The 27,472-nt window shown below is 34.4% G+C and overlaps 2 protein-coding genes and 1 pseudogene across 2 annotated transcripts; all 3 read right to left on the bottom strand.

Annotated features, from left to right (window-relative positions):
- Positions 1–3,141: 3,141 nt before the first annotated feature.
- LOC141684595 (putative serine/threonine-protein kinase PBL11) lies at positions 3,142–7,113 on the bottom strand (annotated as a pseudogene).
- A 168-nt stretch (positions 7,114–7,281) lies between these two features.
- Positions 7,282–8,320, bottom strand: LOC141684596 (putative receptor-like protein kinase At5g38990). The gene is made up of 2 exons (XM_074489648.1): positions 7,520–8,320; positions 7,282–7,419 (listed from the first exon to the last, which is right to left on the bottom strand). The coding sequence occupies exons 1-2, from the start codon at positions 8,186–8,188 to the stop codon at positions 7,351–7,353; spliced, it is 738 nt and encodes a 245-aa protein (XP_074345749.1). The 5' UTR covers positions 8,189–8,320; the 3' UTR covers positions 7,282–7,350.
- Positions 8,321–16,111: 7,791 nt separating this feature from the next.
- LOC141684073 (uncharacterized) lies at positions 16,112–20,775 on the bottom strand. Its single transcript, XM_074488907.1, has 6 exons — positions 19,255–20,775; positions 18,505–18,854; positions 18,277–18,412; positions 17,711–17,853; positions 17,492–17,615; positions 16,112–16,839 (listed from the first exon to the last, which is right to left on the bottom strand). Exons 1-6 carry the CDS (start codon positions 20,534–20,536, stop codon positions 16,532–16,534), a joined length of 2,343 nt encoding a protein of 780 aa, XP_074345008.1. The 5' UTR covers positions 20,537–20,775; the 3' UTR covers positions 16,112–16,531.
- Positions 20,776–27,472: the final 6,697 nt, after the last annotated feature.

Genomic DNA, 27,472 nt, shown 5'->3' with positions numbered 1-27,472 from the left:
AACGCTGAGCGTCGGGCCGTCAGGCAGAACGTGACCCGATACGTGAAAAGAGGAATAATATTAAAAAGGGGAAATTGTATGATCAAATATGAGTTGTGATGTGTGAATATATGTGCTTTCTTGTCTGTATGCATGATTACGCGATCTGATAATTTTTAAACGGATTTAAGGGAATTATTTGATTTAAAATAAGGATTATTGGACCTTTATTTATTTTTATAAAATTATTCAAGAATGGTCAAGGCATGAATTTTATTTTGTTATCTTCAAAATAGTCCTAGGGACTTTCTAAAAGTGATAGACGGATTAATTTCGTGATCGTTGCATTTTTAAAATATTTTATGGAATTAAAATGCTATTTTCAGCATAAACTTGTAAAATCCGTATTAAATCAACCGTTCACTCAAAAATTATTCTGAAAATATGGATGGAAAGATAATTTCGAATCCTATATTTTAAAATTGATATTTCTTCCATTTTCATCTTTTCTGAGAGAGCTATATAATATTCAAATTCGTTTTTGGGAATGAGAATAAAAGAAATTAGAAGTAAAAATCTATTTGTGTCATAATTACCATTCTACCCTTGTCATATCATTATAAAAAGCCACCCACCCTTCTCTTTTTCTCTCCTTCTTCCCCCATTTCTCTTCTTTCTCTTTTTTTCCTCCCTCACTCCCGAGTTCTCTCTCTCTCGGCTCTCTCTCCATCTCTCTTCTCTCTCTTACATGCAACAACAAAAACTAACCCAAATTCAAAGATCTTGTCATCTATAGCTTTAATTTTCGATATTCTACTCATACACCACTTGCATGTAAGTGTTTATGTAAGTTTCATAGTTCCATCTCCTTGGTTGTGTTCAAGAAAATGTAATTTCTTGATATATGATCATAAGAGAGTCTAAAGTGATTTTTGTGGTTTAAAGCTCAAAGAGGAGACCCGTTATGGGCACTCTTAAGTTTGACCACCACCGGCCGTGATCCAAGGAGAGCCGGTGGAATTTTAGGAGTGTGATATAGTTCTAAAAAAAATTAAAAAAAATTCTTTTTCTGAATAAAAATAGAATGTTTATACTTTTATTCAAAAAAATTAAAAATAAATTATAGAACTATACTTTCTATTCATCTTAAAATACGTGACGGACATTATTTTAGAAACGATAACAATTGGAAGGGATAGAGGGAGTAATATATAATTAGAAATAAAATATAATCTTATTAAATATAGCTAACGATTATAAATAACAACACTAAAACAAAATATCTTTTTTATCATCTATAATTTTGCAAATCAATATTTTACTATAATTTAACTACATAAAAATGTTGGAGATGCTATTACCTTGTCACATTATACATTACCGGTTATGTGATAACTACGGTCTCAACACTTTTTAACAGGGTTGTTCCGGAATAAAATCAGGGATCAAATAATTTAAGTGAATTCAGCTTATTTTGTTTTATTAAATAAATCGATCTTAAATATAAAAATAAGCTCGGATACATAAACATATTGAGCTTTTTTATCTATAGAATGATATGAAAACACCAAATCATACGATGATATTGGGCTTATTTGTGTGCAACTTATAAGTGAGCTTATGATTTATAAATCCGTAACAGCTTACCGATGACTGTTTATCGACCCAACTTATAAGTTAAATTTACAACTTATAAGCTGATAAGTTGAATATTAGCAACGACGTACTTTTTTTCAACTTATTATGATTTTTTTGCTTTTTTATTTATTTTAGTTTTATAATATGTATTTGTAAACATTAATCGAATATTAAATTCACGAATTAAGATAATTATATTTAAAAGTTATTTATTTTAGTTTATTTAAGTAAAAAAAATTCTGGCTTATAAATAAAATTATCCAAACACTTATTTAACTTATAAGTATTTATCTATTTATCACTTATTAGCCACTTATTTATTTAAAGTTATAAATTACTTATCTTAAAATTTCCCAAATGGACACATTATATAGGGCTCGGAAAACATGCATGCTACTCTTTATAATTAATTAAAAACATATTAATTAATTATATTAATCCGTAACTTAATCGAATTAACCTGATCCCATATGGCATGCCTAGAGGTAGGTACAAATAGGCCTGTCAATGGAGCGAAAATTCGATCCGATCCGAGGCCATTTTAACGGATATGGATCGACCTATTAAAAATTTGATCCGGGATCCGATCCGATAAAAAATATTCGATTATAAATGGAGCGAATATGGATTTAGGCCGATCCGATCTGTTAATAACCCGATTCGGTTATATATATAATATTTTTTAATAATTCTAATTTTAAACGTATTATCCTCGAGTCAAGTTGTATTATCTATATTTCGTTCGGTTCGGTCACAAGCGTACAGTCCATTTCTATAACCTCATTTCTATAACCCTAGTTCTTTTACCTTTTAGAGCCGCATAATCCAAAGTCTCAATTCATATAACACTTCCATTTCGCAACATCAATTTTTTCGTAGTTAACATTAAAATATTGTACAACTCGGTATGTTTTATTTTAAAAAACAAATTTTAGTTTATAATTTATTTTTGAATTTCGTTGTATTTTACTTGTATTTTAATTTTTTCAGAATTGTAAATATTAAATAAATTTTGTAATAAGTTAAGTTAAAAAATAAATATACATAAATGGAACGGATATCTGATCCGAAATCCGTGATCCGAACGGATCCAGATATGAATCGGCCTATAAAAATTCCGGAGCCGATCCGACCCGAATCCAAATCCGAATTCGAAAAAATAAATGGATATGGATATGGATATGGATTTAGGCCGATTTGATCCAAACTCGATCCATTGACAGGCCTATGTATAAATCAATCATAAATTTTTGTTTCAAAACAGAATTAATTAATTAAGTTTACCAGAACGAGTCCATAATTATTCGGCCAAATTTTTTGCTACATTCGTGTCTCGAACGAGTCCATAATTATTCGACCAAATTTTTTGCTACATTCGTGTCTCTATACTTCGCACTCGAGAATAAATGTAAGGCTTGGTGAACATAGGTGTTGGAGCAATACACAAGCAACAAATTTATATATTACATAAGTGTTTTGCCAACAAAATATTGGTGCGGTGATTAAACTCGTGTTTCATTGCGGAAGGTCACGAGTTCGACTAATGATGTGTACATATATAATATGTGATTAATTATGAGAAAAAAATGTGGGACTTGCATTTTTTTTTCCACCAAATTTTCACTAGAAAATTTGAATAATCATATGTTATTCATTTGTTATTTATTTTGAGTGTTTCAAAGTATTTTAAAAAATTCTCCGAGAAAAGAATGCATTTCAAGTATCACTCGTTGCGGGTACGCAACATCCATTCCTCCACTCAAATTAGGGTTTAAATTGTGGGACTAAGTACTCACATTTTCCAACAAGATTGACAATTTGTCTCCCCGCTTCCATTTCTAATTGAACTTACAGATTTGTACAAGCAGGAACTTCAGATTCACCTGTATTCATTTGAAAATTTAATGCAGTTTCTGTTTCTCCACTTTTCCTCCCTTTCTCAAATTCTTTTGTTTCCCTCTTCTCACGCCGAATTTCCGTTAAGATCATCATGTTTGGATGTCCCGCGATAACAGCATCAGAGCATCTTGTATTTCTCCATTACAGAACGGCTAATTTGACCCTGCCACGTAGTGAAGTTCAAACGCCGCGATGATTCTAAACCTTTTCGGGGCCTTCAATTCTGAATTTTCAAATTCTTAAGCTGCTTTTCTAATTCTATTACCACCTGGTTTGCGTCAGGTCTTGACTTGGGATTTAGAGAGAGATTTAAGTGCAAGGGAAGAAGCTCTTAATGATGCACTTACAGTATATTCGCCTTTCATGTTCGGATCCATGACATGCAAAATCTTGCGCTTGCTGGTAAGATGAGGCTTAGCCCAAGAAACAAGGTCTTGTTTCGGTTCTGAAAGATTTGTGTCTATTACTCTTCGTCCTGCCAAAATTTCCAGGAGAACAACTCCAAAGCTGTAGACATCGCTTTTCATTGTTAAATGACCTTCATAAGATGAGATTGGAATGTGATTAGGAGAGCTATAGATTGAGAACGGCAGCAATTGAATGTATATAAATTATACAAAAGCAAGGAGTCTGCTATTTCTAATCTGTGACATCTATAATAGTCTTAAGTCGGTCGAGAAAATATTATAACTGTACATCATGGACATGGAGATCACCCGCAAACAAGCCTGCTCGACTGGCTATACAGTAGTTACCTTAAAACTAAAGAATAATATGATTTCTTAACCTATGATATTGATGCAGATAAGACGACTTTATAATACGTTTGGGATGACTTTGTTATCCTCTCAACCCTTAGAAAGAGGGGAAGAAGTGACTACAATATATGTTTTCCAGATACTAAGGGCCTAAGGCCACGGACAAAGTTTGATCAACTTTATAAAGGAAAAAAACAGCATCGTTGAAATATGTACAACCGATTTTTGCATATGGTATACGAAAATAAACCTGTAGCCACATATTCAGGAGCAGCATAACCAGATGTTCCCATGATTCTTGTGGAGACGTGTGTTCTTTCATATTCCGGTCCGTCTTTTGCCAACCCGAAATCAGAGAGCTTGGCATTGTAATCCTGTCATTTAGGAATAGATAATTTGAAAGGCTAAATTTAAATTTAATGGGAAGACTTGTTGATTCTTTTTAACAGTCAAATTTCCCCACTTACAGAATCAAGCAATATGTTGGATGTTTTAAAATCACGAAATATCACTCTTGCATCTGGACCGTGGAGATATGCAAGCGCCTTTGCTGCACCAAGAGCTATCTTTATACGAAGATTCCAAGAGAGCGGTTTAACGACAGGGTGCCCTGTATCAAGTAAATTAAGTGTAAAAAGACAATTGTACGGCAGAATTACTACTCAGAAGTTAGAACTAGCTAGATATTTCGTTCTATCATTACCCCTGTTTTCATATTAGACAGAAATTGGTCCTCTTGGAATCAAAAGACTCAAAATTTTCTAAAGATAAATCACGTAGGGACTAGAGTCAAAATTCTTAATCAAGTGGGAGTACACTTGTGTATCTCATTGCAAGTTAAATTGAGATTAAATGGTTAATTTCCCCCAACTCCCACAAAGATGGCTATCCCCTCTTCATGCTACAGGAATCTATTTTTACTATAACTAAAACGAAACACGTATTTCTTGTCTTCATCAACATATACTAGAAATTTTGAGCTAATAAATTTACAATAGTAGTCCTCTAGTCGGGGAATGTCTGACTTAATTAGAGCTAATAAATTTTTGAAACTCACCGATGAGTAGACGTTGTTCCAAGCTCCCCTTAGACATAAACTCATATACTAGAAATCGATCGTCATCTTTTAAGCAGTACCCGATTAATTTTACAAGATTAGGATGAGTGAGTGTCCCCAGATAATTGATTTCTGCCTGTAGTCAAACAGTTGGCAGAGAGTTATTCAACCCAGCTTAACTGAAATTTGAACAAGAAAAATTAAGAAAACACAAAACTAATTACGCTTACACTGATGGTTCCTGGACAAATGCAGGTGGTAATATTAAAGCAGGTATTGGAGGTTATATAAAATGCAAAGGCAACAACCTACAGTTCATTTTTACTTGCTCAGAAAACGGTACAAGCAGAAACGGAGGCATTACTCGTCATTCTCACAGAACTGCTGGGAAAGACAAAACTATGAATGTTTACACAAACTCACATAACCTATATAGGAATTTCCAACTATACGGGCTAGGCGCATAAACCAAATTCCTCATGGTGAAAATATATCCCTAGATCAAAATGATATTATTTATATAGAACACATCAACCGGTTATACAATACGGGTGTGGATTATCTAGCTAAACAAAGAGCCCAAAAAACCAACTTTACAAAGGGCTGGACTTAACGTGTTTGCTCCACCTACTGCTGTCATTCTCCAAGAAGTAATGGAGGAATCTAAAGATTATCTTAATTCTTTTGCCCCTCCTGTAGGGGTGTATAGTAAGGTTGGGCTTCCTAGTTTTGCTTGGAAGTGTTACCAACCTATATTGGAATGAAAATCCTAAATATAAAAAAAAAAACAAGAAAACAACTTAGTTACCAACCACTCCCGGTGATCTTGAAATCCTTCAACATTTAATCTCTTAACTGCAATAGCCAGACCAGCACCCCATTCTGCAGCAGCAAATGTGTTCTCATCAATCCAACCCTGATGAACACGACCTAACCCACCTTCCCCTAAGACACCGTCAGGACGGAACCTGCTAGTAGCTTTCTTAAGATCATTAAATTTAAAACTATACAACTTTAAAGATTGCAGATATTCCTTCTCTTCCCGAGTTAGTGGCGGCATTGCTACATATACTGGTACAAAGGTCCGAGTATTGGTGGCCTGTAACTCGTTCCAATTAACTGACCGTATACCAGTCCTATCTCTTGATGTCTTTGCATCTCTATTGCCTGACAGACAGAAATAAATTCTAGTTACACATATTATATATTAAACAATAAAAAGATTAAAATCACAAGTAGAATGATAACAGAGCCATTCTTTCTAAAAAGTGCTCGTCACAGTGAGAAGTAAATACTCTTAACACAATTTCCCTATGCGGACTTATGTTCATGGACGCAAATCTTGATTTATTCGGTTACACGTGAGAGAGGAGAAAATGGACAGGTTTTAAATTATTGGGACAGTGATAAAAGACATTGCTAGAATACTAATTGAGACAATAAGTTTATTAACTATTTATAAGGACAAGGGGATGAATTATTTGATTTCCATAATAATGATTCTATACATACTTATAGTTAAGATAATCATTTAGATCTGTTGAATATAACTCGATCTGTAAAATGTGTATACATTATAAGATGTAAAGAGTTTAGGTTTACCTGAGAACGAAGATAATGAAAGAAGATAACTGAATTTCATTCAAGGAAAAGACTGCTTATTATGATGCCAACCGCTAAATGCATTTACAATTTCTTCTCCTGTACATTCATGTTCGCGGTTATAAGTAGTATTTTTCACCTTAAGTGTTGAAGAATCTACATCTTCATCGGTATTATATTCACTAGGTACTATCACAGGCAATGAATAATATGTACTTTTTTCTTGCAACACCAATGCAGACTCAAGACTGACCACAACCTGAGCCATAGTAGGACGCAGCTTGGGTTGGGCATGTAAACACTTGACAGCAATGTCAACACATGTATTTAAGGAGTCAGAGGAAATGTCTGCCTTGATACAGGGATCAATAATCTGTTCCAGGAGTCCCTGTTTGTAGCAATGCTGTGCCCATCCGGCTAAACTAATTTGCTCTTCAGGCAGACTTTTATCCACTGCTGGTCTTCCACACAAGACCTCAAATAACACTACACCAAATGCATAAACATCAGTTTTCCTAGTTAGTCTGTGAGTTGCAACATAGTATGGATCTAGATAGCCAGGTGTGCCCTTGACTCGAGTGCTTACATATGTACAAGTCTGGTTTGCTGGACCTGTCTTGGACAACCCAAAGTCCGAAATTTTAGCTGCCAAATTCTCATCCAGCAGAATGTTGGATGTCTTAACATCTCTGTGTATTACTCTGTCCTTTATGCCTGTGCCAGTGTGAAGGTAGTCTAGTCCATGTGCTGCGCCTATGCAAATCTTAAGGCGCTGCACCCATGTTAAAGAAGGCAAAGAAGTATCACCTTTTCTGACCCTTTTATGCAGACGATCAGCAAGGCTCCCAGAAGCCAAATAATCATAAACTAGTATCATCTCCTCACAATCATCACAATAACCAATGAGAGAGACAATATGACTGTGTTGAACCTGGGTAAGCATTTTAATCTCTGTAATGAACTCCTTGCATCCTTGCTTTGACATAGATTTGGATCTCTTTATAGCAACAAACCTATCTTTGAAGTCAATAATACCTTTATAAACAATTCCAAATCCACCTTTTCCAATCACTAATTCTTCCTTAAAGTCGTTTGTTGCTGACTTGATGTCTCCAAGGGAGAAACGCTTACACAGTAGTCCAACAGACAACGGTAAGCGTCTTTTTTGTTGAGCTTCTTGGAGTTTGTGGAGCTTATAAACCAAAATATTTAATAGAGTGATGAGAATCACCACCCCGTTTGAGTTTTCTGTCATTGGACCAGAGGGAAATCAATGTAGAACAAGAACTTTCCTTCCAGCAGATTAGAATATAATCCAAGAAATTAAATTTATAAAAATAGACAATTTTCTAAATAACAAGATGAGAGGAAATAGTTCATGAAACAGATAAGGGCAATGATTGATGAAGTACAAGTCAAAGTCAATTTAGGACAGCAACATATAAGATTCAGATGTGACCTTGGGCAGGGTGACTAGTGTTAAGCATCGGTCCCTTTGTAATCTTAAAATAAAGTGTCAAAGGAAGGCCCTCATTAAAGAATGCTTCCTCGAATTTTATAATATTCAACACTTCATGTCGGTCACATTTATACCAATACCAACAAATAAAAAAATGGGGGTTGGACCTCTCAATCAACATAACCAATACCAACCCAAGACTATTTCCTTAACCATTTTATTAAATATCTTTTTGCAATAATACGGTTTGTAATTGTAGTTGGAATAAAAATAATAGTAGACTTATAAAAAAATAGATATTTCAAAAAAGTTTTGACGAACAAAGTGATTCGAACAATTGTTATCAAATGTGGGGTAAATATTAAAAATCTCAACTACAGATAAGAATAAATGTCTTTATTATTTATTATAGTGTATTATTTTTTAACCGCATGCTACAGTCTTAAAAAATATATATGACATTTTCAAATATTATGACTTATTTGTACTATTTTTTTTAAAATTTAGTTGTTATGAGCTTTTATATTTCTATTTTACGCCATAATATCATCACAATTAAAATTAATAATACCCATAGTTCGTCACAATTAACGTACGAATCGAGTTTTTATGTACGAAAATGATAATTCCCATGAAATAATTTATGTGAATATTGTATAAGATAATTTAACCTACATTTAAGGTCATGTTGATATCACGTTAACTTACTAAAATTATTTGCATAATATTCCATTTGTAATGGAGAAGTAAAATGCTAACAAACTCTTAACTAAAAATCACGCCAACTATGTTAACATCAATCATGTACCTAAATCCATGGCTGACGTACTAATCCTCATATATATATATAGTTTTCATGTGTTATATGAATATCATAAAGTAATAACCCTTTAAGAAAAAAAATTTGTTAGTTAACCTTTTGTGATTGCTGTCATGGAAGACAACCTTGCATTGGTTAATACCACTAGGACTGATTGGAGGGTTCGTGTACGTATTACTAGGATGTGGCCTTCATTTTCTCGCATTCAACAATTCCGAGGTGTTAATCTAATTGTGCTTGATTCAGAGGTAATGTCTTGCGCTTTGTGTAGTAGTAGTATATGATTATTGTTTGTATAGAAGAGTTTCCAATGAGCTTTTGTTGTGCAGGATTGTCATGTCTTTGCATTTGTAAATCGTGTGATTTGGCATGATGTTAACAATATCATACTTGAAGGAAACATATATGCTATTCACAATTTTATAGTAATGGAGCCTGCAGGACTTATGAGGCCTGTATCTACTGATAAGATAATTGTTTTTTCACATGAAACCATTGTCCATCCTATTCCGTTTGAAGTAAATAACATTCCAAGGCACAAGTTTGAGCTTAAAACCATTCCTGAGATTTCTGATCTTGCAATGTCACTCTCTCAACATGTGCTTCCCGTACATGCTATAGGTATTTTTGAATATTATCACATATTTCTTTTTACTTTAATTCATGATTGAAAAAAGCTAAATAGTAACTATTTAGTAGATATTGTTGGCATGCCTCAGAATATTGATCCAATAAAGCAAGTTTATACACGATTTGGTGAGAAAAAGTTTCTTCGATTTGAGTTATTTGATGGCAGGTAAGACCATCATTGCAGTAATAAATGTAGTGTCGCTCAGTGTTGAACAATGTTTATGTGATAGTCTCATTATCTTTCTTTCCATTTCAGCAACGTGGTTAAGATTTTTGCTTGGGATGAATTTACTGTTGATGTAGCAAATGCACTTCAGGGATATGTTGGGTATCCTCCAATTGTTATCTTGACAACCATGAGGCCACTAATCCACAATGGTTATATTTTCTGCTAATCTACATATCTTTACTACAAAATATAATAATTTTTCATTGTGTCAACTAAAGCTTATCGCTGAATTGCTTCTAACAGGTTCACTGCAGATAAGAAGTTCATCATGTTCGCGGATTTATTTCAATATTAATCATCCTGCTATTGAAGTATTGAGGCAAAGGTATCAACACTCTTTCAGAGATGTCAATTATTAGTATATATGCGTCATTAACATTAATTTGAGAGGTATAAACTCTAATGAACATTCCTTGCATTATTGTGTTTACAGGATACTTGCTGGATTGGTCTAAATAAATGACTATTCGCGTGAAGTTTTACATATGGCATTGCAATGTTTTAATGTTTGCTATTTTGCATTATAAAAGCTTAATATGAATTTAAAGAGGATTGTTTTGAAACTTAAGTATTTAGCCAATATTTCTTTTCTGAATATTGAGTTGTATGGATGTTTTATTCAATCTGTTATATGTCACTGCCAATTTTAATGTTATCTTATGACATGTTATAAATCTATAAACCGTCCATGTTGTTATGTAGCCATGATTTAAGTAGAAATCCAATAAAGCAATGATGTTACCATGAAACAATATGTAATCCAACAATGATATCATTTGATTATAGATAACAACAATGTTCACTTTGATCCAATAATGTTACAAACACTGTTTCCAAAATAACAACTTTGTTACTAATTTATACTGAACCTGATTACAGAATAATATACTAAAATTCTTCTAATAATCAAATGAATTTTATCATATGTTGCGACTATAATCATCCATTAATACGCAAATTCTACCAATTGACTCAATCAACTTATCAGTCTGAGCATTGAAATTAGCAAGATGTTCCTTCCACCCGTCGTCAAACTTTTGAAAGGCACTCATCATTTCTGCAGCAGTCAATTTCAAGGTTGTCTCATGTCCACGCAGAGATGAAGACGTATCACTTAGGAATTTTGGTTGATTTTTCATATATGATGTTGGTATTTCTTCATTGCTTTGGGATGATTCTCCACGCTTTTTTCTTGATCCATTCTGCAAAATATCTTCTATGTTGCTGTAAAGGAGAGATGTAAAATTAATAAAGACAATTACTAAGCATTGGTAAAACATTAAAATATATAAACATATACACAATACTTGATCTGTTCTTCCAGGCCAACCGAGCGAGCAAACAAATCTGATTACCTACTTTCCATGGATGCATACAACTCTGAGAAGAAAAAATTTGCGTCTTCCAAATCAGTGTTGAAATCTGCGCAAGTGACAGCCAATGTCTGCAACTCTTGCATTGCCACATTTTGCATCCCTGACCATCGTTTCCTCTTTGCGCTGGATGAAGCCATTTCTGATCCGCCAATAATAATTTTTTCCTCTGTGTTTGTTTGTATGTTTGAGGTGAGTACAATAACCCTTATATAAGCACATAAAATGTAGCAGTTTCCATGTTGTAGAATGTGCAGTTAAGTACCCGCAAGTTAGTTACCATAAAATGTGGTAAGTGCAGGTAACTTCCACCACATTTAGCAGCAAAAAAGTCATGTCTAAAATCTCCTATTACTTCTTCTAAAAATTAATTGCCACATATGTGTAATTAAATTCCAACAAAACCTTCCCGAATCAAATAAGTAGTTACACAACCATAATAAAGTAACATGTTAGAAAAACATGATCAGAACGAGAAGCAGTAGTCTGAGACATTAACAGAACTGAAAAAACATAGTCTTAAAGCTGCTTATATGGGAAAAATATCTCAAGGCCTGTGTGGGAAAGTCACCAGAAAAACTACAGCATGTTCTTCTTCCAACAATTGAAATACAACTGTTTCATGTAATGAGATCTCATTTTCTCTAACAAACTGATTCCAGCCACTTGAAAATCTAAACATCTTCCCCGATTTGACGACACCGACATACCAACTCCCGGCAGTAGTTCTCAAATTTACCATGTCACCAGCTATCCATTGTCCATTTGGTGATTCAATGTAGCTCGGGATATACTACAATATATATGTAAAAAATAAGTACAAGTCAAAGTAATAAAAAAATAGGGCAACTTTGTTATAAAATTTAATAAAATATTTCTGTACCACTCCATGAGATGTGTTGTCCACATTGGATGCTGTCATGACAACGGTAAAAGTCATGTTCTCATTGTTGTGAACATCAACTTCCAGGTTAACAGGAAGTTGAACAGGTTCATCAGCAATCTCCATCTCTGACTCTTTAGTATAAATAACATTAAATTCAAAAAAGAATGAATATGTAAGTTTAAAATTAATTACATGCTTTGTATAGTATATATAACCTGAACTTTGGGAATCATGGTCAAGCATCATTACTTCCACGTTTGATGTATCAAATATCATAACAAAAAAATTTCCTTCACCAAAGTAGGTAAACAAAACTTTGTCAGTCTCGCTCAAACCATATTCTCGCACAAGATCGTCAAGACCATACATCTTTCTCTCAGTTTTAGAACACGTTCCTTCATATCGACTTCCATTTCTCATGTAGAACTGGACTTTAGGTGGTAGCAGCTTCCCAAAGGCTCTCCAGAAATGTGCAGGAATTGGCTATCAAAGATCAAAGATTAATAAAGTACCAGCTTTCACATTTTACTAATAAATGGATAAATTACTAAAGTGCACAGAATTATAGGCTCTGTACAAGTGGATATGGCCGATAACACTGTAATCTACTTTTTTTTACCTAAATATCAGAAACATAAAATAACCGACTCCGACAGGAAATAGTGTTCTTACAATTTCTCCATTTTGAAATGCAGTATTGTTAAGAAACACCAGGAACTTCCATCCTATACCAGTCATTACATCTGAAAAACATATCATTCATAAGACACTTTATTTTTATCATAATAGTCCAACAAGATTTTTATGAAGTTTTTTGTATAGTACCTTGATCATAGAAAGTGTCGCGTGGAATTGTCCTATTCTTGAAGTATATAACCTCGCAGAGGTCATCCTTCAAACAATTTACAAAGAATTTCTCGTTGCCCTTATAAGAGTAAATCAAAGTGGAACCGAACAAACCTCGACAATCAATGTTGAACTCTTTCATGTGACAGAGAGACTGTTCCAACTTCTTGAAATTCACATAGGTTTCATGTCCATTAGCAAGTACAAGAATTACTTTACTAGGAATAGATTCTCGAAGACTATTGACAAAGTTATCAGGTAGTTTCTGGAAATTGACAAATTTGTTTTCACATTAGTACTTTTAAATCATATAATATCATTAAACTCTTCAGGTATGTAATAAGATCAAATGATTATAGAATGCACACTAGCATAATATTAGTGAAATATATCATTTCACGAAGGTCTCTGTCATCACGTGAAAGAGTTACAAAGAACGATGGATTTTCCTCGCTAAAGTACCTAAGCTGATTTAATGTTCGATAAAGAGCACACATAATATGTAGAGTTAAAAATTATGAATATACTATAGTATATTACAAGGATTGATAGTGAATGTTAGTTTACCATCTCTGAATCTTTCAAGGTTTGCATGTTTGCACTACGGAAATCAGTATTTCCACTCATATCTGCAATATAAAGAGGCAATATAGCTCATATTGAATGACAATGATTGTATATCGGAGCCTCTGTAACACTATCATCTCCTAATATATCTAAAAGTAGCAAGACTGTTCCGATGTTTACTTGCCAGAAAAATTGTACTAAATCAACTGTCAATTAAGTAACAAGAATGAAGAACACATTCGAATCATTATACCCATTGCAATAAACAAAACTTTGGAAATCTGTCTATGGTATCACGACTGAAAAAACAGAGTAGAAACAACAAGTATTTACTATTACTAAAGGCCATTGTATTCACCATTACTAAATTATCGAAATTCTATACCGAGTATAACACCAAGTACTGTACAATTACAGCAGAGTATCGCATATCAAATGACTTGGTCATGACTTTAAACAAAATAAAAAACTACAATTGTGAATTCATATATCGAATTCTACATACCTTGATGTTTATTACTGCTAAAATTAAAAATCATTTTTCTCTACTTCTCACATTGTGCGGAGACTACTAAAAAAATGATAAATAGCGCACCGAGTATAACAGATAATGTACAATTGAGGAAGAGTGCCCCATATCAAATTCCTTACAATGATTTTAAACAAAAGGAAAAACTACAATTGTGAATGCATATATCAAATAGAACATACCTACATGTTTACTAATCATAAAATAAAACATCAATTTGCTCTGCTTCTCAAATTATGCGGATACTAATATTCATATCCCAATCAGATTAAGTCTTTACATGCATCAATTAAGATCAATATAACTTGAATTACATTCTCAATGATCATACAGATCAGACCAGATAAGTTAGATAAACTACTGTAACAACCGTTTGGGAGAAATTGAAGCATACAACCGAACTTCAAATTAAAGAAACAGTAACAGAGGATTGAGGAATTAGTACCGTAGCGTAGATTATCTGAGAATTGAGCTTGGTATGAGGATTGATAGACCTTCTACCCCGGGGATTTGAGCAGGAATCGAGATGGTCCTATATCTGCATGCAACCCCTTTTGTACATTAGACAGAAGTAATAAATTCAACTACTTTTGACCTATATCCTTTTTATGAACAAATAAATAAATTTGTATTGTATGACTAAACAATTTAAAAATAATTTAATTTAATTACGTAATAAATCAAATGAGATATGTTGAAAATATTTGAATTTTACATAATTATTAGAATAAATTTAAAAACATAATTATTTGTTTATTGAGTTGTGGACTGAATGTTGTGTTAGCGGAGAAAAAAAATAGTGATTACTAATTTTATAATTATAATATATTACATCATTTTTGAATATAATACGTAAATTTTTATAACTTTAAAAGTCAAGACTTTAGCATTTTTTAAGTAAGACTTTGGCAGTTTTCATAATATAGTTAAAATTATATAAGTTATGGACGGATTTTTTGTGTTAGGGGACAAAAAAAATATTTACTGTATTTTTTAAAAAAGTATTTTAATTAAAAAAATATATACTCAGTTTTGTTGTAAAAATTATTAAAATATTGACTACTAAAAGCGTAAAAGAGAAATGTTAAAATATGAGTTAAGAGACTTTTAATTGGTTAAATGTGAGAAAAAAAAACTAAAATAAAAAATTGAGATTTAAAGTTAAACTATAATATCAATTTTATATTTCAAAATAAACGGAACCTAAATAACTGTTATAAATAAATTAAATAAAACTAGAAGATAATCGTTTATGTTATAAAAATTACAAATTTCGAGAAAAAAATTCAAAATTTAAGAAATACGAAGCGCGCGTAGCGCGAGCAAGATAACTAGTCTTAAAATAAAGTGTCAAAGGAAGGCCCTCAGTAATCTTTGATGCTTCCTCGAATTTTATACTATTCAACACTTCATGTCTGTCACATTTATACCAATATCAACAAATAAAAAAATGGGGGTTGGACCTCTCAATCAACATAACCAATACCAAGCCAAGACTCCTTCCTTAACCGTTACCATTTTAACCTATGTGATAACTGTAGACTCTACACTTTCCAATAATTAAAAAGTTAGTATTAGATTTTCAAGTCATTCCTAATAATTTGAAACGGCTAAAGCCTAGAGCGGTGTTTGATTAATCATCTCGTATTGCCTCTGCATACATAAACACTAGAGGGGTTGAGACTCTCAAAACAAAAATTCAGAAGTAGCCCCAGATTTTGTTGGAAACTATAAAATAAAATCTGTATCCTCTAGCAAATGATTCAACAGAAACGAAATATTATAGTAAAAAATCCCTTCAGTATTACATGGAGATAATATTTCAAGAACAAGGACAAAGGTGAAACCATTACAATCAGTAATATTTTTATATTTTATTCAACACATGTAGAATGCATTTATTTTAATAACTGATATTAATGATCATTATCATAATATACTTTTTAATAATAAAGATTGAAACCTGTCAACAAATTATAATAAGAAAGATTGAAACTATTGTCACGGTGTCTAACTAATATATAACTAAACATTTAATCTATAATCAAATCTAATCTGAGTATATAGAATCTGCAGGTGCATTCCCACCTTAAACCCTTCTGCATGTTCTCTCTTGGTAAAACTGACTGGTGAGTGGTGACTCGTTAGCTGTAACGAATCGAAGTTGAAGCATTGCGATTGGGAGGGATTCACTTCTATTTGTAGAAGTTGTGAGTGGTAAGCTTTTCGAGGGATTCACTTCTATTTGTTCCCCGGGGTTTACAAATCCTGGAGCTGCTCTAATTCTTTTACCACCTGGTTTGCGTCAGGTCTTGATTTGGTAACTCCTGAGAGGCATTGAAGAGTGAGTGAACATGCTGTTAATGCTGCTTTGACAGTGTATTGGCCTTTGATGTCTGCATCCATGACATGCAGAACCTTGTTTTTGCTGCTCAGGTAAGGCTTAGCCCACTCTACAAGGTTATGCTCCCCTGGTGGACGATTTTTGTCAATTACCTGTCGTCCAGTCAAAATTTCCAGGAGAACAACTCCAAAGCCGTAGATATCGCTTTTATAAGTTAGATGACCTTTATAAGAAGATATTGGCTTCGGATTAGAACTTAGAAGAGCCACAAAATGAGAACGGGAAACAATGAATGCATATATATTGTACAAAAAAAACAAGAAGGCTACCCTTCTGCTACCCTGCTTGAGTGGATAAACTTTACTAGCCTAAAAGCCTAATATGGTTTCTCAATCTACAACATTGATGCAAAAAAGGGGACTACATACATTCATGATGATTGCAATTTATATCCTCCTATCTTTTAAGGATTGGGGGAAGAAGTAACTACTACGTCGTGCTGGTAGCAAGTATTAAGTTAGTATCTAATTATATATCTTTAACATTGTCTCACTCGAGAGCCCATTTTTGGGTCGACAGTGGATCACTTGGCACCCTTTTTTTGGGGTAATACTATGCTCTAGTATCCGAATTTAACAATTGAGTTTGTTTTGGGCGGAGGGAATCCAACTTGAGAGTTCTGATACCACATTAAGTTTACCAGCTCTGCTAAAAAGGTGTTTAGAGTTGGGCATAATAGTATCTTTAACAGTACGGCCACACAGAAAGTGTAATAGTTTTTTTTTGTCAGGGTGTGATCAAGTTTCTAAGGAAGATAAAAACACATTTACATTTTGTTTATCTGCTATTGACATTTAATCATTCGGAGTAATAACCTGTATTCACGTATTCCGGAGCTGCATAACCATATGTTCCCATAACCCCTGTGGACACGTGGGTATTTCCCAAATCTGGTCCGTCTTTTGCAATCCCAAAATCAGAGAGCTTTGCATTGTAATTCTGTGAATCAGTAGGAGAAATTTGTAAGACTAAATATAACTGTATGGAAGAAAATAGTTGACAATAAATCTTAACCAACAAATTGTTCCACATACAGAGTCAATCAATATATTGGATGTTTTGAAATCACGATATATCACTCCTGCTAGTGAACTGTGAAGATATGCAAGCCCCTTTGCTGCACCAAGAGCTATCTTTATACGGAGATTCCAAGAGAGCAGTTCAAAGTAAGAACTCCCTGTTTCAAATGAATAAAGTAAGCAATCAGTTAATCTATACAATCATGTAATATTTTATACAATTTCAATTTTGAAATGAAAGATACATGTAAAAGACGATGGCACTCAAGGATAACTTGAACTAGCCATAGAGACTAACATTGGTCATATGGTAACCCTGTTGTCGTAGTAGAGTTAAGAGTAAATCTAGTTCTGGAATAGTAAACATAAATTGTATCTCTAAGGTTGGAACCGAGGAAAATTCAGGTCTCATCAAAGTGATATCCTAAATTTATGTTTCATCCCTTCCAATATATTCTGGGATGCTGATTAGAGTATATTTTTTACATCAGAGTTTTTTTTTGAAATTTAAGAAATGCATAATAGTAATTCTAGTAGGGAACGTCTGACTGTCTCATAGCTTATAAGATCGAGAAACTCACTCCTAAATAGAAGGTTTTCCAAGCTCCCCTGAGGCACAAACTCATATACCAGAAGTCGATGCTCCTCTTCTAAGCAGTACCCGATCAATTTTACAAGATTAGGATGAGTGAGTGTCCCAAGATAATTGATTTCTGCCTGTAGTCCAAGAAAAGGGGAAGAGTTATTTAGAAGCTTGTTTGTAGTTTAAACAAGTTTTTGAAGAAAAAATGGAAGGAAGTACTGCTTACCAACCACTCATTGTGACCTTGTAATCCGTCAAGATTTAAACTCTTTACTGCAATAACCATACCAGTACCCCATTTGGAAGGAGCAAATGTGTTCTCATCAATCCAGCCCTTATAAACACTACCAAAACCACCTTCCCCTAACATACTGTCTGAACCGAACTTCCTGGTAGCTACTCTAAGATCATTGAACCCGAAACTCTTCAATTTCGAGGACTGAAATATTTCTTCCTTTTCCCAAGAATCATTTTCTGAGTCTACTAATATCTTCTTAGGTCTGGCAGCCTGTGATTTTTTACTACTCCCTGGAAGTACACCATCAGTGTAGCTGGACATCTTTGCATCTTTATTGACTGAGATGGAAGTAAGCATTTTAAACATTATTTGGTAAGTTAGTTCGAAATTTGAGCAAGTACAAGAAGAGTCAAACCAACTTATAACAAAAACTTGTCATCGAGAGAAGAAGATAATTTAGCTCAATTTCCTCACTCTAGTTTATGATTCCAATCTTTATTTTAATAAATAGGCAAGAGAAAGTGGTTTTCAGTTGGAAATAGTTCGTTGAGTTTTGAAAGATAGTCTTAAAATTCTAATGAGTAGAACATCTGATTAGCTAATAATATCAAGATCCATTTATTTATTTTATTTTACATGCTTAAAATCCTATAAAATCTTAGAATTAAGCAGAGAAAAATATATCTAAGTACAATGTGTATACAATTACACATTGATATATGAAGAGTTTAGGTTTACCTGAGAACACCCTAGCTGTAACTGAAATTAGAGCACTGAACCTTCTTGTAAATGTCTTTCTAGCTGAAAACTGCTTACTGCGACGTTTTACAATCTCCTCTCCAGTATATACATGTTCCCGGTTGTGAATAGTAGTATTATTCACCTCAAATATTGAAGGATCTATATCTTCTTGGGTATAATCATCAGGTAGTATCTCTACCAAGGAATAAGATGTACTCTTTTCTTGTAACGCCAATGCAGATTGAAGACCGACAACAACCTCAGCCATAGTAGGACGGCGTTTGGGTTGAGTATGTAAACACTTGATAGCAATGTCAACATATGTGTTCAAGGAATCAGAGGAAATGTTTACCTTGATATTAGGATCAATTATCTGTTCCAAGAGTCCCTCTTTGGAGCAATGTTGTGCCCATCCAGCTAAACTAATCTGCTCTTCATCCAGACTCGCGTCAACTGCTGGTCTCCCACACAAGGCCTCAAATAACACCACACCAAACGCATAGACATCAGATTTACTAGTAACTCTGTCAGTAGCAACATAGTATGGATCTAAATAACCGTGTGTTCCCCTAACACGGGTGCTTACATAAGTACATGTCTGATTTGCTGGACCTGTCTTAGACAATCCAAAGTCGGAAATTTTAGCTGCCAAATTCTTATCCAGCAATATATTTGAAGTCTTGACATCTCTGTGTATGACTCTGTTCTCAATCCCTGTACCAGTGTGAAGGTATTCTAGTCCATGTGCAGCCCCAATACAAATCTTGAGACGCTGCACCCATGTTAAAGAAGGCAAAGAAGCATCACCTTTTCTGACCCTTTTATGCAGATGATCAGCAAGGCTTCCAGAAGGCATATAATCATAAACTAGTATCATCTCCTCACCATCATCGCAATAACCAATTAGAGACACTATATGACTATGTTGAAACTTCGAAAGCATCTCAATCTCTGACAGAAACTCTCTGCTTCTTTGCTTGGACGTAGATTTCGCCCGCTTTATTGCAACAATCCTCTCTCCGAAATCAATGATACCTTTATAAACAATTCCAAACCCACCTTTTCCAATCACTAATTCTTCATCAAAATTGTTTGTTGCTAATTTGATATCTGGAAGTAAAAATCGACGACATAATTTTGGAACAGACAATGGTAAGATCTTCTTTTGGTGAGCTTCTTGGAGTTGTTGGAGCTTATAAACCAAAATATTCAGTAGAGTAATGAGAATCACCACCCCATTTGAGGTCTCTGTCATTGGAACACAAGTTTGAGAGGGCATTTAGCTTTCTTAAGGCCTAAAATGAAAGCTGAATAATCAAGATACAGAAGATAGATTAGTTTGCAATTTAGAACAGTTAACTGTGACTGGAAAGTGAAGCTTACTTAATTAACTTATCCACAGGAACCCAAATTCAACACAATAAAAATGACAAGATGCAAGACAACAATTGATGAGTTTTGCTTCCGGAAACACGCGTGGTCGACTTAAAAATTGGTCTGACTGACAGCATTATGTTTATAGTCTGACCCACAACAGAAGTAGGGATTGTCAAATTTTCATATTATAAGATTTGGAAATTGGTCATGTTAATTTCATGTGGACAAGTCAAACTCTCAGAGCAAGTGCAATGCCGCAATGCGCCTGGCGAAGTCCTCTGCTAAAACTCAACTCTAATTTAGCGGCCCCAACAAATAAGTTAGCCATGTTGTTCCAATGCAAAGCCAAACTCTAATTTTGTGTAGGCCATGGAGAGATAAAATATAATTAAAAAATAAAAAAGCAACCAGCAGGCAAGAGTTGGTCATGCCCGACCCGAATAACCTGACCAACTTTCTTATTTCACTCCAAGGCAGATGCAAAGCATGACTTCTTCTCTCTCCGCCAACTCACCCACTCGGGTCTGCATTGCACTTGCCATTAGGCTACAAACTTTTTGCAGCAAAATTAGTCTGTAGTAGGGTCTATATACTTACTGTTACTGATCCTCTTCAAGTTACTGTCAGTTTTTAAATATACTACCAAGTCAAATTTAAATAAGCTTGCCCATCAAAGTACTGGAAATTTTTGCATACCATGACCATCCAGTCATTAAATCTAAAAGCCACTTTGAATTTAGAGTTAAAACGCCCAGATACATGTACATTTTTATAAAGCATACATGTGCATGTCCACCTTGAAGTCTTTGTAGAGCGATGCTTCCAGCTATTGTCAAGGGCGAGCATCCATGACATGCCAAATCTTAAGCTTAAGGCTTAGCCCAGTCAACAAGGCTGTTTCATTGTTGGAAGGAACATGCCAAATACCTTTGGTCCTGTCGAAATTTCTAGAGGAACGACTCCAAAGCTGTAGACATCGGTTTTCAAATATAGATGACCTTTATAAAAAGAGATTGGCTTGGAATTAGAAGAGCTACAATATGAGAATCGGAACAAATGAATGCCTTATGGTGTTAGAGGGCAATGATTGTTATCTTATAGAGTTATGTACACCTTGCAATTAATCTCTAACATCGTGTAGGTTGTGAGACCTGCATCCAAGAAGCAGCCCCATTTCAATGAAGTTGATTGATAATTAAAACTTGAACTGCTCTGCATACCCTTTGCAAAATGTCATTGATCAAGTGAATTGAGTGCAACTAAAAGTAGATAAAGTTCACTACAAATCCAGAATCCTTTGTCCAAAAACTGATGCGCTAATAGTCCAATACTAGGTTAAGAGGATCCTAATTCTGGAAATGGCACGAGCCAGTTGTGTCTGCATTGTTGCAGTTATACATTATGACAAAAGATCTTCAAATCCGGAACTTGACTTGAACCTATCTGGATTTTCAGCACGATTACATAGACAACTCTAGTATGAATGGCTCTTTTGAACTCATATTTTCGGCTACATTTTGGCCATTTACCAAATGATAAAGAGAATTGACGACAAGTATCAACTACACATCCAAAACAGAAACGGTCAGCCATGGAGATATATTAACAACAAAACTAATCGGTAAACACATAAAAGGAAAATGTAATAAGATGACATCTTTTAAGATCAAATATTTACGCTATATTCTCGAATTTATTTTGTAAACTTTATTTATTTCCTTACGTCTTGCATGGGAGTAACCATCAGTAGTAGAAGAAAACTAAAGACTGATATACTGAATGAGACAAATGCAAACTTGGAGAAGAAATAAACTTCAGATAGCAAAGATATACTTCAGATAGCAAAGATAAACTTGGAGTAATAAACATTCATGGTCTCAGTATATTACATTTGCCAGCTATATAGATGATTGGAATATGCAAACAAACAGTAAGTAAAAAGACAACTATATCACTAGAGTGCAGATAATGACAAATAATAAGCAACATGTTGGGGTCCTGCAATATGGGATGGAATGATATGTGGCATTAGCAGGTGGTATGAGCAGATTCACTTCATTACTCCCCCCTCAAGCTGAGCTGGGGGCTTGGTAACAGCTCCAAGCTTGTCCAAGAGAGAATAATGTTGTTTGACAGACAATGGTTTTATTAGGATATCTGCCAGTTGAGACTGAGAGGGGACGTGAACAGTAGTTATATCACCAGATTTGATCTTGTCGCGAACAAAGTGGCTAACAACCTATATGTGTTTGTGCGTTCATGCAACACGGGTTTTGCAGCAATTGACAAGGCGGCAATGTTGTCACAATTAAGAGTAGCAGGTGGGAGAGAGGTTAGACCCATATCTTTGAGGAGTGATGATAGCCAAGTTATTTCACAAGCAGTCAACGCCATGGTGCGATACTCCGCTTCAGCAGTGGAGCGAGCAACAATATTCTAATTTTTTGACTTCCAGCTGACAGGAGAATTCCCCAAGAGCAGACAAAATCCCGAAGTAGACCTGCGAGTGACAGGACAGTTTGCCCAGTCGCTGTCCGAGTAAACTTGAATTGAGGCATTAGAAGAAGTGGCAAGTAAGATGCCCTGAGCAGGATTCCCAACAAGATAGCGGAGTAATTTTCTTGCAGCTTGCATATTGGCATTAGTTGGCAAGTGCATATACTGACTGAGAAGGTGCACAGGAAAAGTGATGTAGAGGCGTGTCACAGTTAAGTATATAAATTTTCCAATCAATCGTTGGTAAGGGTGAGGATCAGGAAGTGGTGTACCGGTGGTGGGTGTTAGTTTTAGGTGAGAGTCCATAGGGAGTTTAAGTGGTGAAGCAGATCTCATGCCAAATTCTTGTAGAAGATCCAAGGCATAGCGTTTCTAAGATATAAAAAACCCAACAGATGACCTACTAATTTCTATTCCAAGGAAGTAACTTACAGGACCAAGATCTTTCATATGAAACCGTTGGGCCAACATGACTTTGAGATGCTCAATATCAGAAGAGGAATTACCAGCAATTAACAGGTCATCGACATAAATTAGGACAAGTGTAATAGAAGTACCCGAGACTTTGGTAAAAAGGCTATAATCCGTTTTGGATTGGTGAAAACCCAAGGCTTGAAGTGTCTCAGAGAGTTTACTGAACCATTGACGAGGAGCTTGACGAAGCCCGTACAAGGATTTGATTAGTTTGCACACAAGTTGGAGATCTTTGACACATAAGTTGTTAACTGAAGCAGCAGAAATACGGGAATCCAATCCAGTGTATCCTTGTGGGAATTTCATATAGACCTCTTCGTCCAAATCTACATGTAGAAAGGCGTTGGAGACGTCCATCTGAACAGTAAACCAATCTTGTATAGCAGCCACGACAAGAAGAGTTCGAACAATTGTGAGCTTTGTAACAGGTGCAAATATTTCTGCGTAATCAATCCCATAGGTTTGTTTGCACCCAAGCACTACGAGTCTTGACTTATAACGCTTGATAGAGCCATCCGAATTGTATTTCACTTTGTAAAGCCATTTACAGTCGATGGGCTTTTTCCCAGGTGGCAAGGAAGTGATTGTCCAAATGTTGTTTGCTTCCAAGGCTGAGAGTTTGTGGTTCATTGCATCAATCCAATGTGAATGTTGCACGAATTGTTTAAATCTTATAGGATCAGAGTTGGATGTCACAGCGGCAGAGAAGTAGTGAAACTGTTGTGGCAGAGACAAGTCAATCACTTGGATAATATTTGAAGAGGACTGTATATTATGAACATAGTTGTCAAGGTAAGGAGGTTGTTTTGTGACTCTTGAGGAGCGTCGAACAACAGGTTGAGCAGGTGATGTAGTGGGAACAGTAGGTGAGGGAGTGAGACTCTCATTGACAACAATGTCATCATAAACAAAAGAGTCAATGGAAGGTTGTGGCATAGGTACGGGTGTAGGTTGCAGGTATGAGTTTGTGCTAGAAGCATTAAGTGGAAAAATATCTTCGTGAAACAACATCTCGAGACACAAAGATCTGCCTAATTGTTATATTGAGAAGCTTATATCCTTTTTGGGCAAATGGGTATCCAACAAATACACAAGGTACCCCTTGAGGTTCAAGTTTATCTCCATGAGCAGATGGGTTAGTTGCAAAAACCATACACCCAAATTTTTTAACCTCATCATATTCAACAGGTTTGCAAAAAAGAGTTTCGTAAGGGGTTTTGTTACCTAAAACCGGAGTTGGCATGCGGTTGATGACATAGACTGCTGTTATTATGCATTCGCCCCAAAATTCCGAAGGCAAGACAGCTTGAAAACAAAGACATCTTGCTACCTCAAGTACATATCTGTGTCTTCGTTCCACTTGAGCATTCTGCCGTGGACAATTGACACACGAGGTTTGATGTTGAATCCCATGTTCGACATAGAAAATTCTGCACCCTGCATCAGAGAATTCTGGAGCATTATCCGATCGAATGGTTTGTATGTTAGTGTGAAAATAAACATTCACATAGTTAGAGAAAGCCTGCAGTGTTGACAGATAGTCAGACTTGAACTGAAGTAAATACACCCATGTTACACGTGTGCAATCATCGACTATGGTCCAGAAGAATTTATACTTGCCCCTGGTAGCAAGTCTGTATGACCCCAGGTGTCGATGTGGATCAACTCGAAAGGTTTTTCAGCATGTGACTTACTCAAGTCAAAAGGCAGTTTTGTAAACTTCGACATGGGACATGTGACACAAACCTTTTCTGGAGGCAAAATCACAGATCTTAATGCAGGAATGTAGTTGAGCTTGTTCATTGGGGCATGGCCCAACCTATTATAATAAATTCTGATAAATTTCCTTTGTCTTCTGAGCATGATTGTGCTTTAAATCTGATAATCTTGCATGCATTTCGTTCAAAGCTGTAGTATCCCTGCTAATTATATCATTATTATAATAAATGGTTAGTATTTCTTCTGCTAATCCACCTTTACTTGTGCCAATGACACATGCCTTTCCTCCTCGTATCATATCTTCAAGTTTAGACTTCAATGTTGCTATGCCGATTGCTCTCTTGTTACACAACCAGTCGCCAAATTGCTCTATTGTACATGCCATGTCCGTCTTTAGGCTAGTATTTTCACCTTCTATAGTAGTATTCCTGCCATACTTAAATATTTGACAGAGTAATATGGGTTTTCCTGTTAAGTCAGTACAGGCATCAAAAACCTGTATACCATAAATTCCTCCTGGTCCGTATGAATTCATGTAAGATTGAAGGCTTTGTGTTATAGTTGATGGTAGTTGTGCTATACTTGATAAGGTTTCATCTACCATTATTTTGTCAATAAATCCTAAGAGTAATAGGTTTTTTACTACAGTTGAATCTGCGTTTTCCCTACAGATATACCTTGGGTATTTTCCAAATTTCCCATTTCTCAGGATTGTAGTATTGGTTTTATAATCATAGTACTTTTGTATTTTTTCAAAGGACTCGGTATATTCTTTGGTAAAGGTTACACGATCTTTTAGGGTAATGGTGTTGATAGTATTTTCTGGTATGGTTATTGTTTTGATAGTAGGAGTATTGGCTAATCTTGATACAAAGGTTTCTGGGGTTTTTTGTAGGTTGTTTAATATTCTGAGTTTTCCTTCTAAAGTAGTAGTGAGTTGGCTGATTTCCTCGTTAATAAAGTTTATCTGGTCATTCTTTTCCTTTATCTTCTGAATTACTTCTCCCACCTGTATCATAATACTGCTAATACTTTCCATTTTCCCTGCTAAGATAGTCTGCAAGAATATTTTTAGTACCTGATATATTTTTTACAATAAAATCATAATAACTAAAAACTGCTTGCCAATTTCTTCTTTTATTTAATTCTGGTAAATGGTCAATTTTATTGAATATAAATGATCTTACTTGAGTATTATCTGTTCTAACAACAAATTTTACAGGTAGTAAATGATAATGAAATCTTTTAATCCCTAATTTTACAGCTAATAGTTCCTTTTCATTAATATGATAATTCTTTTCATTGGGTTTCCATGTTCCAGCTGCATATCCACATATTAAAGGGTTTTCTTTATCAATATCATCTTTTTCAAAAGCTACTAATACTGCTCCCCATCCTATATCACTAGCATCTGTAAATAGTTCTAACTGATCACTATCTTTGGGTAATCGTAGTTTAGGTAAATTTTCTACCTTTATTTTTAATGCTCTTATTGCATTTGTATGATCTTCCTTCCACTCAAAAGTTTTATTTTTCTTTATTAAATCTTGTAGTGGTTTTCTTAATTTTGGTAAATCTTTTATATAATCTGAAGCGTAATTTACTATTCCTAAGAATTGTTGTACTTCTTTTTTATTTTCTAAAATTTCTTTAAAATTCTTTATTTTTGTTGATATATGTTCTTGTAATTGAATTCCTTCAGAGTCTATAATATATCCTAAATATTCTATTTTGTGTTTAAATATTTCTGATTTCTTTTCTGATAATAATATTCCATGTTTTCTAATAGTCTGAATAAATATATCTAGATGTTTTGAATGATCTGTTAAATTATCACTAAATATTAATATATCATCTATATATACTAGAATAAAATCATTCATTTCTCTAAATATTTTATCCATTCTTCTTTGGAATATTTGTGGAGCTGTTCTTAATCCAAATGGTAGTACTATCCATTCATAATGTCCTTGTGGAACGCTAAATGCTGTTAAACATCTAGATTCCTTAGTTAATTTTATTTGCCAGTATCCACTTTTACAATCAAATTTACTAAACCATTTTTTATTACTTGTTTGGTTGATTAAATTTCTTTTATATGGTAAAAAATATCCATCAAATATAGTCTTTTTATTTAGTTCCCGATAGT

The sequence above is a fragment of the Apium graveolens genome, chromosome 9 (assembly GCF_009905375.1).
Source record: "Apium graveolens cultivar Ventura chromosome 9, ASM990537v1, whole genome shotgun sequence".
NCBI lineage: Eukaryota > Viridiplantae > Streptophyta > Magnoliopsida > Apiales > Apiaceae > Apium > Apium graveolens.
Note: the sequence above shows the minus strand (reverse complement) of the source record. Positions and strands in the feature narration are given on the sequence as shown.

Bases quoted from the DNA above. Each gene is read 5' to 3' on its own strand.
- LOC141684596 (XM_074489648.1), bottom strand. From the start codon at position 8,188: ATGACAGAAAACTCAAACGGGGTGGTGATTCTCATCACTCTATTAAAT. The intron at 7,420-7,519 runs GTAAGCACTCGA...CATTTGGTGTAG, and splicing joins CAAACCAGACTTGTACATAT to TGTTATTTGAGGTCTTGTGT.
- LOC141684073 (XM_074488907.1), bottom strand. From the start codon at position 20,536: ATGCCCTCTCAAACTTGTGTTCCAATGACAGAGACCTCAAATGGGGTG. The intron at 17,854-18,276 runs GTGAGTTTCTCG...CATTTGAAACAG, and splicing joins GGAAAACCTTCTATTTAGGA to GGAGTTCTTACTTTGAACTG. The intron at 16,840-17,491 runs GTTATTACTCCG...CTTCTTATAAAG, and splicing joins TCCGGAATACGTGAATACAG to GTCATCTAACTTATAAAAGC.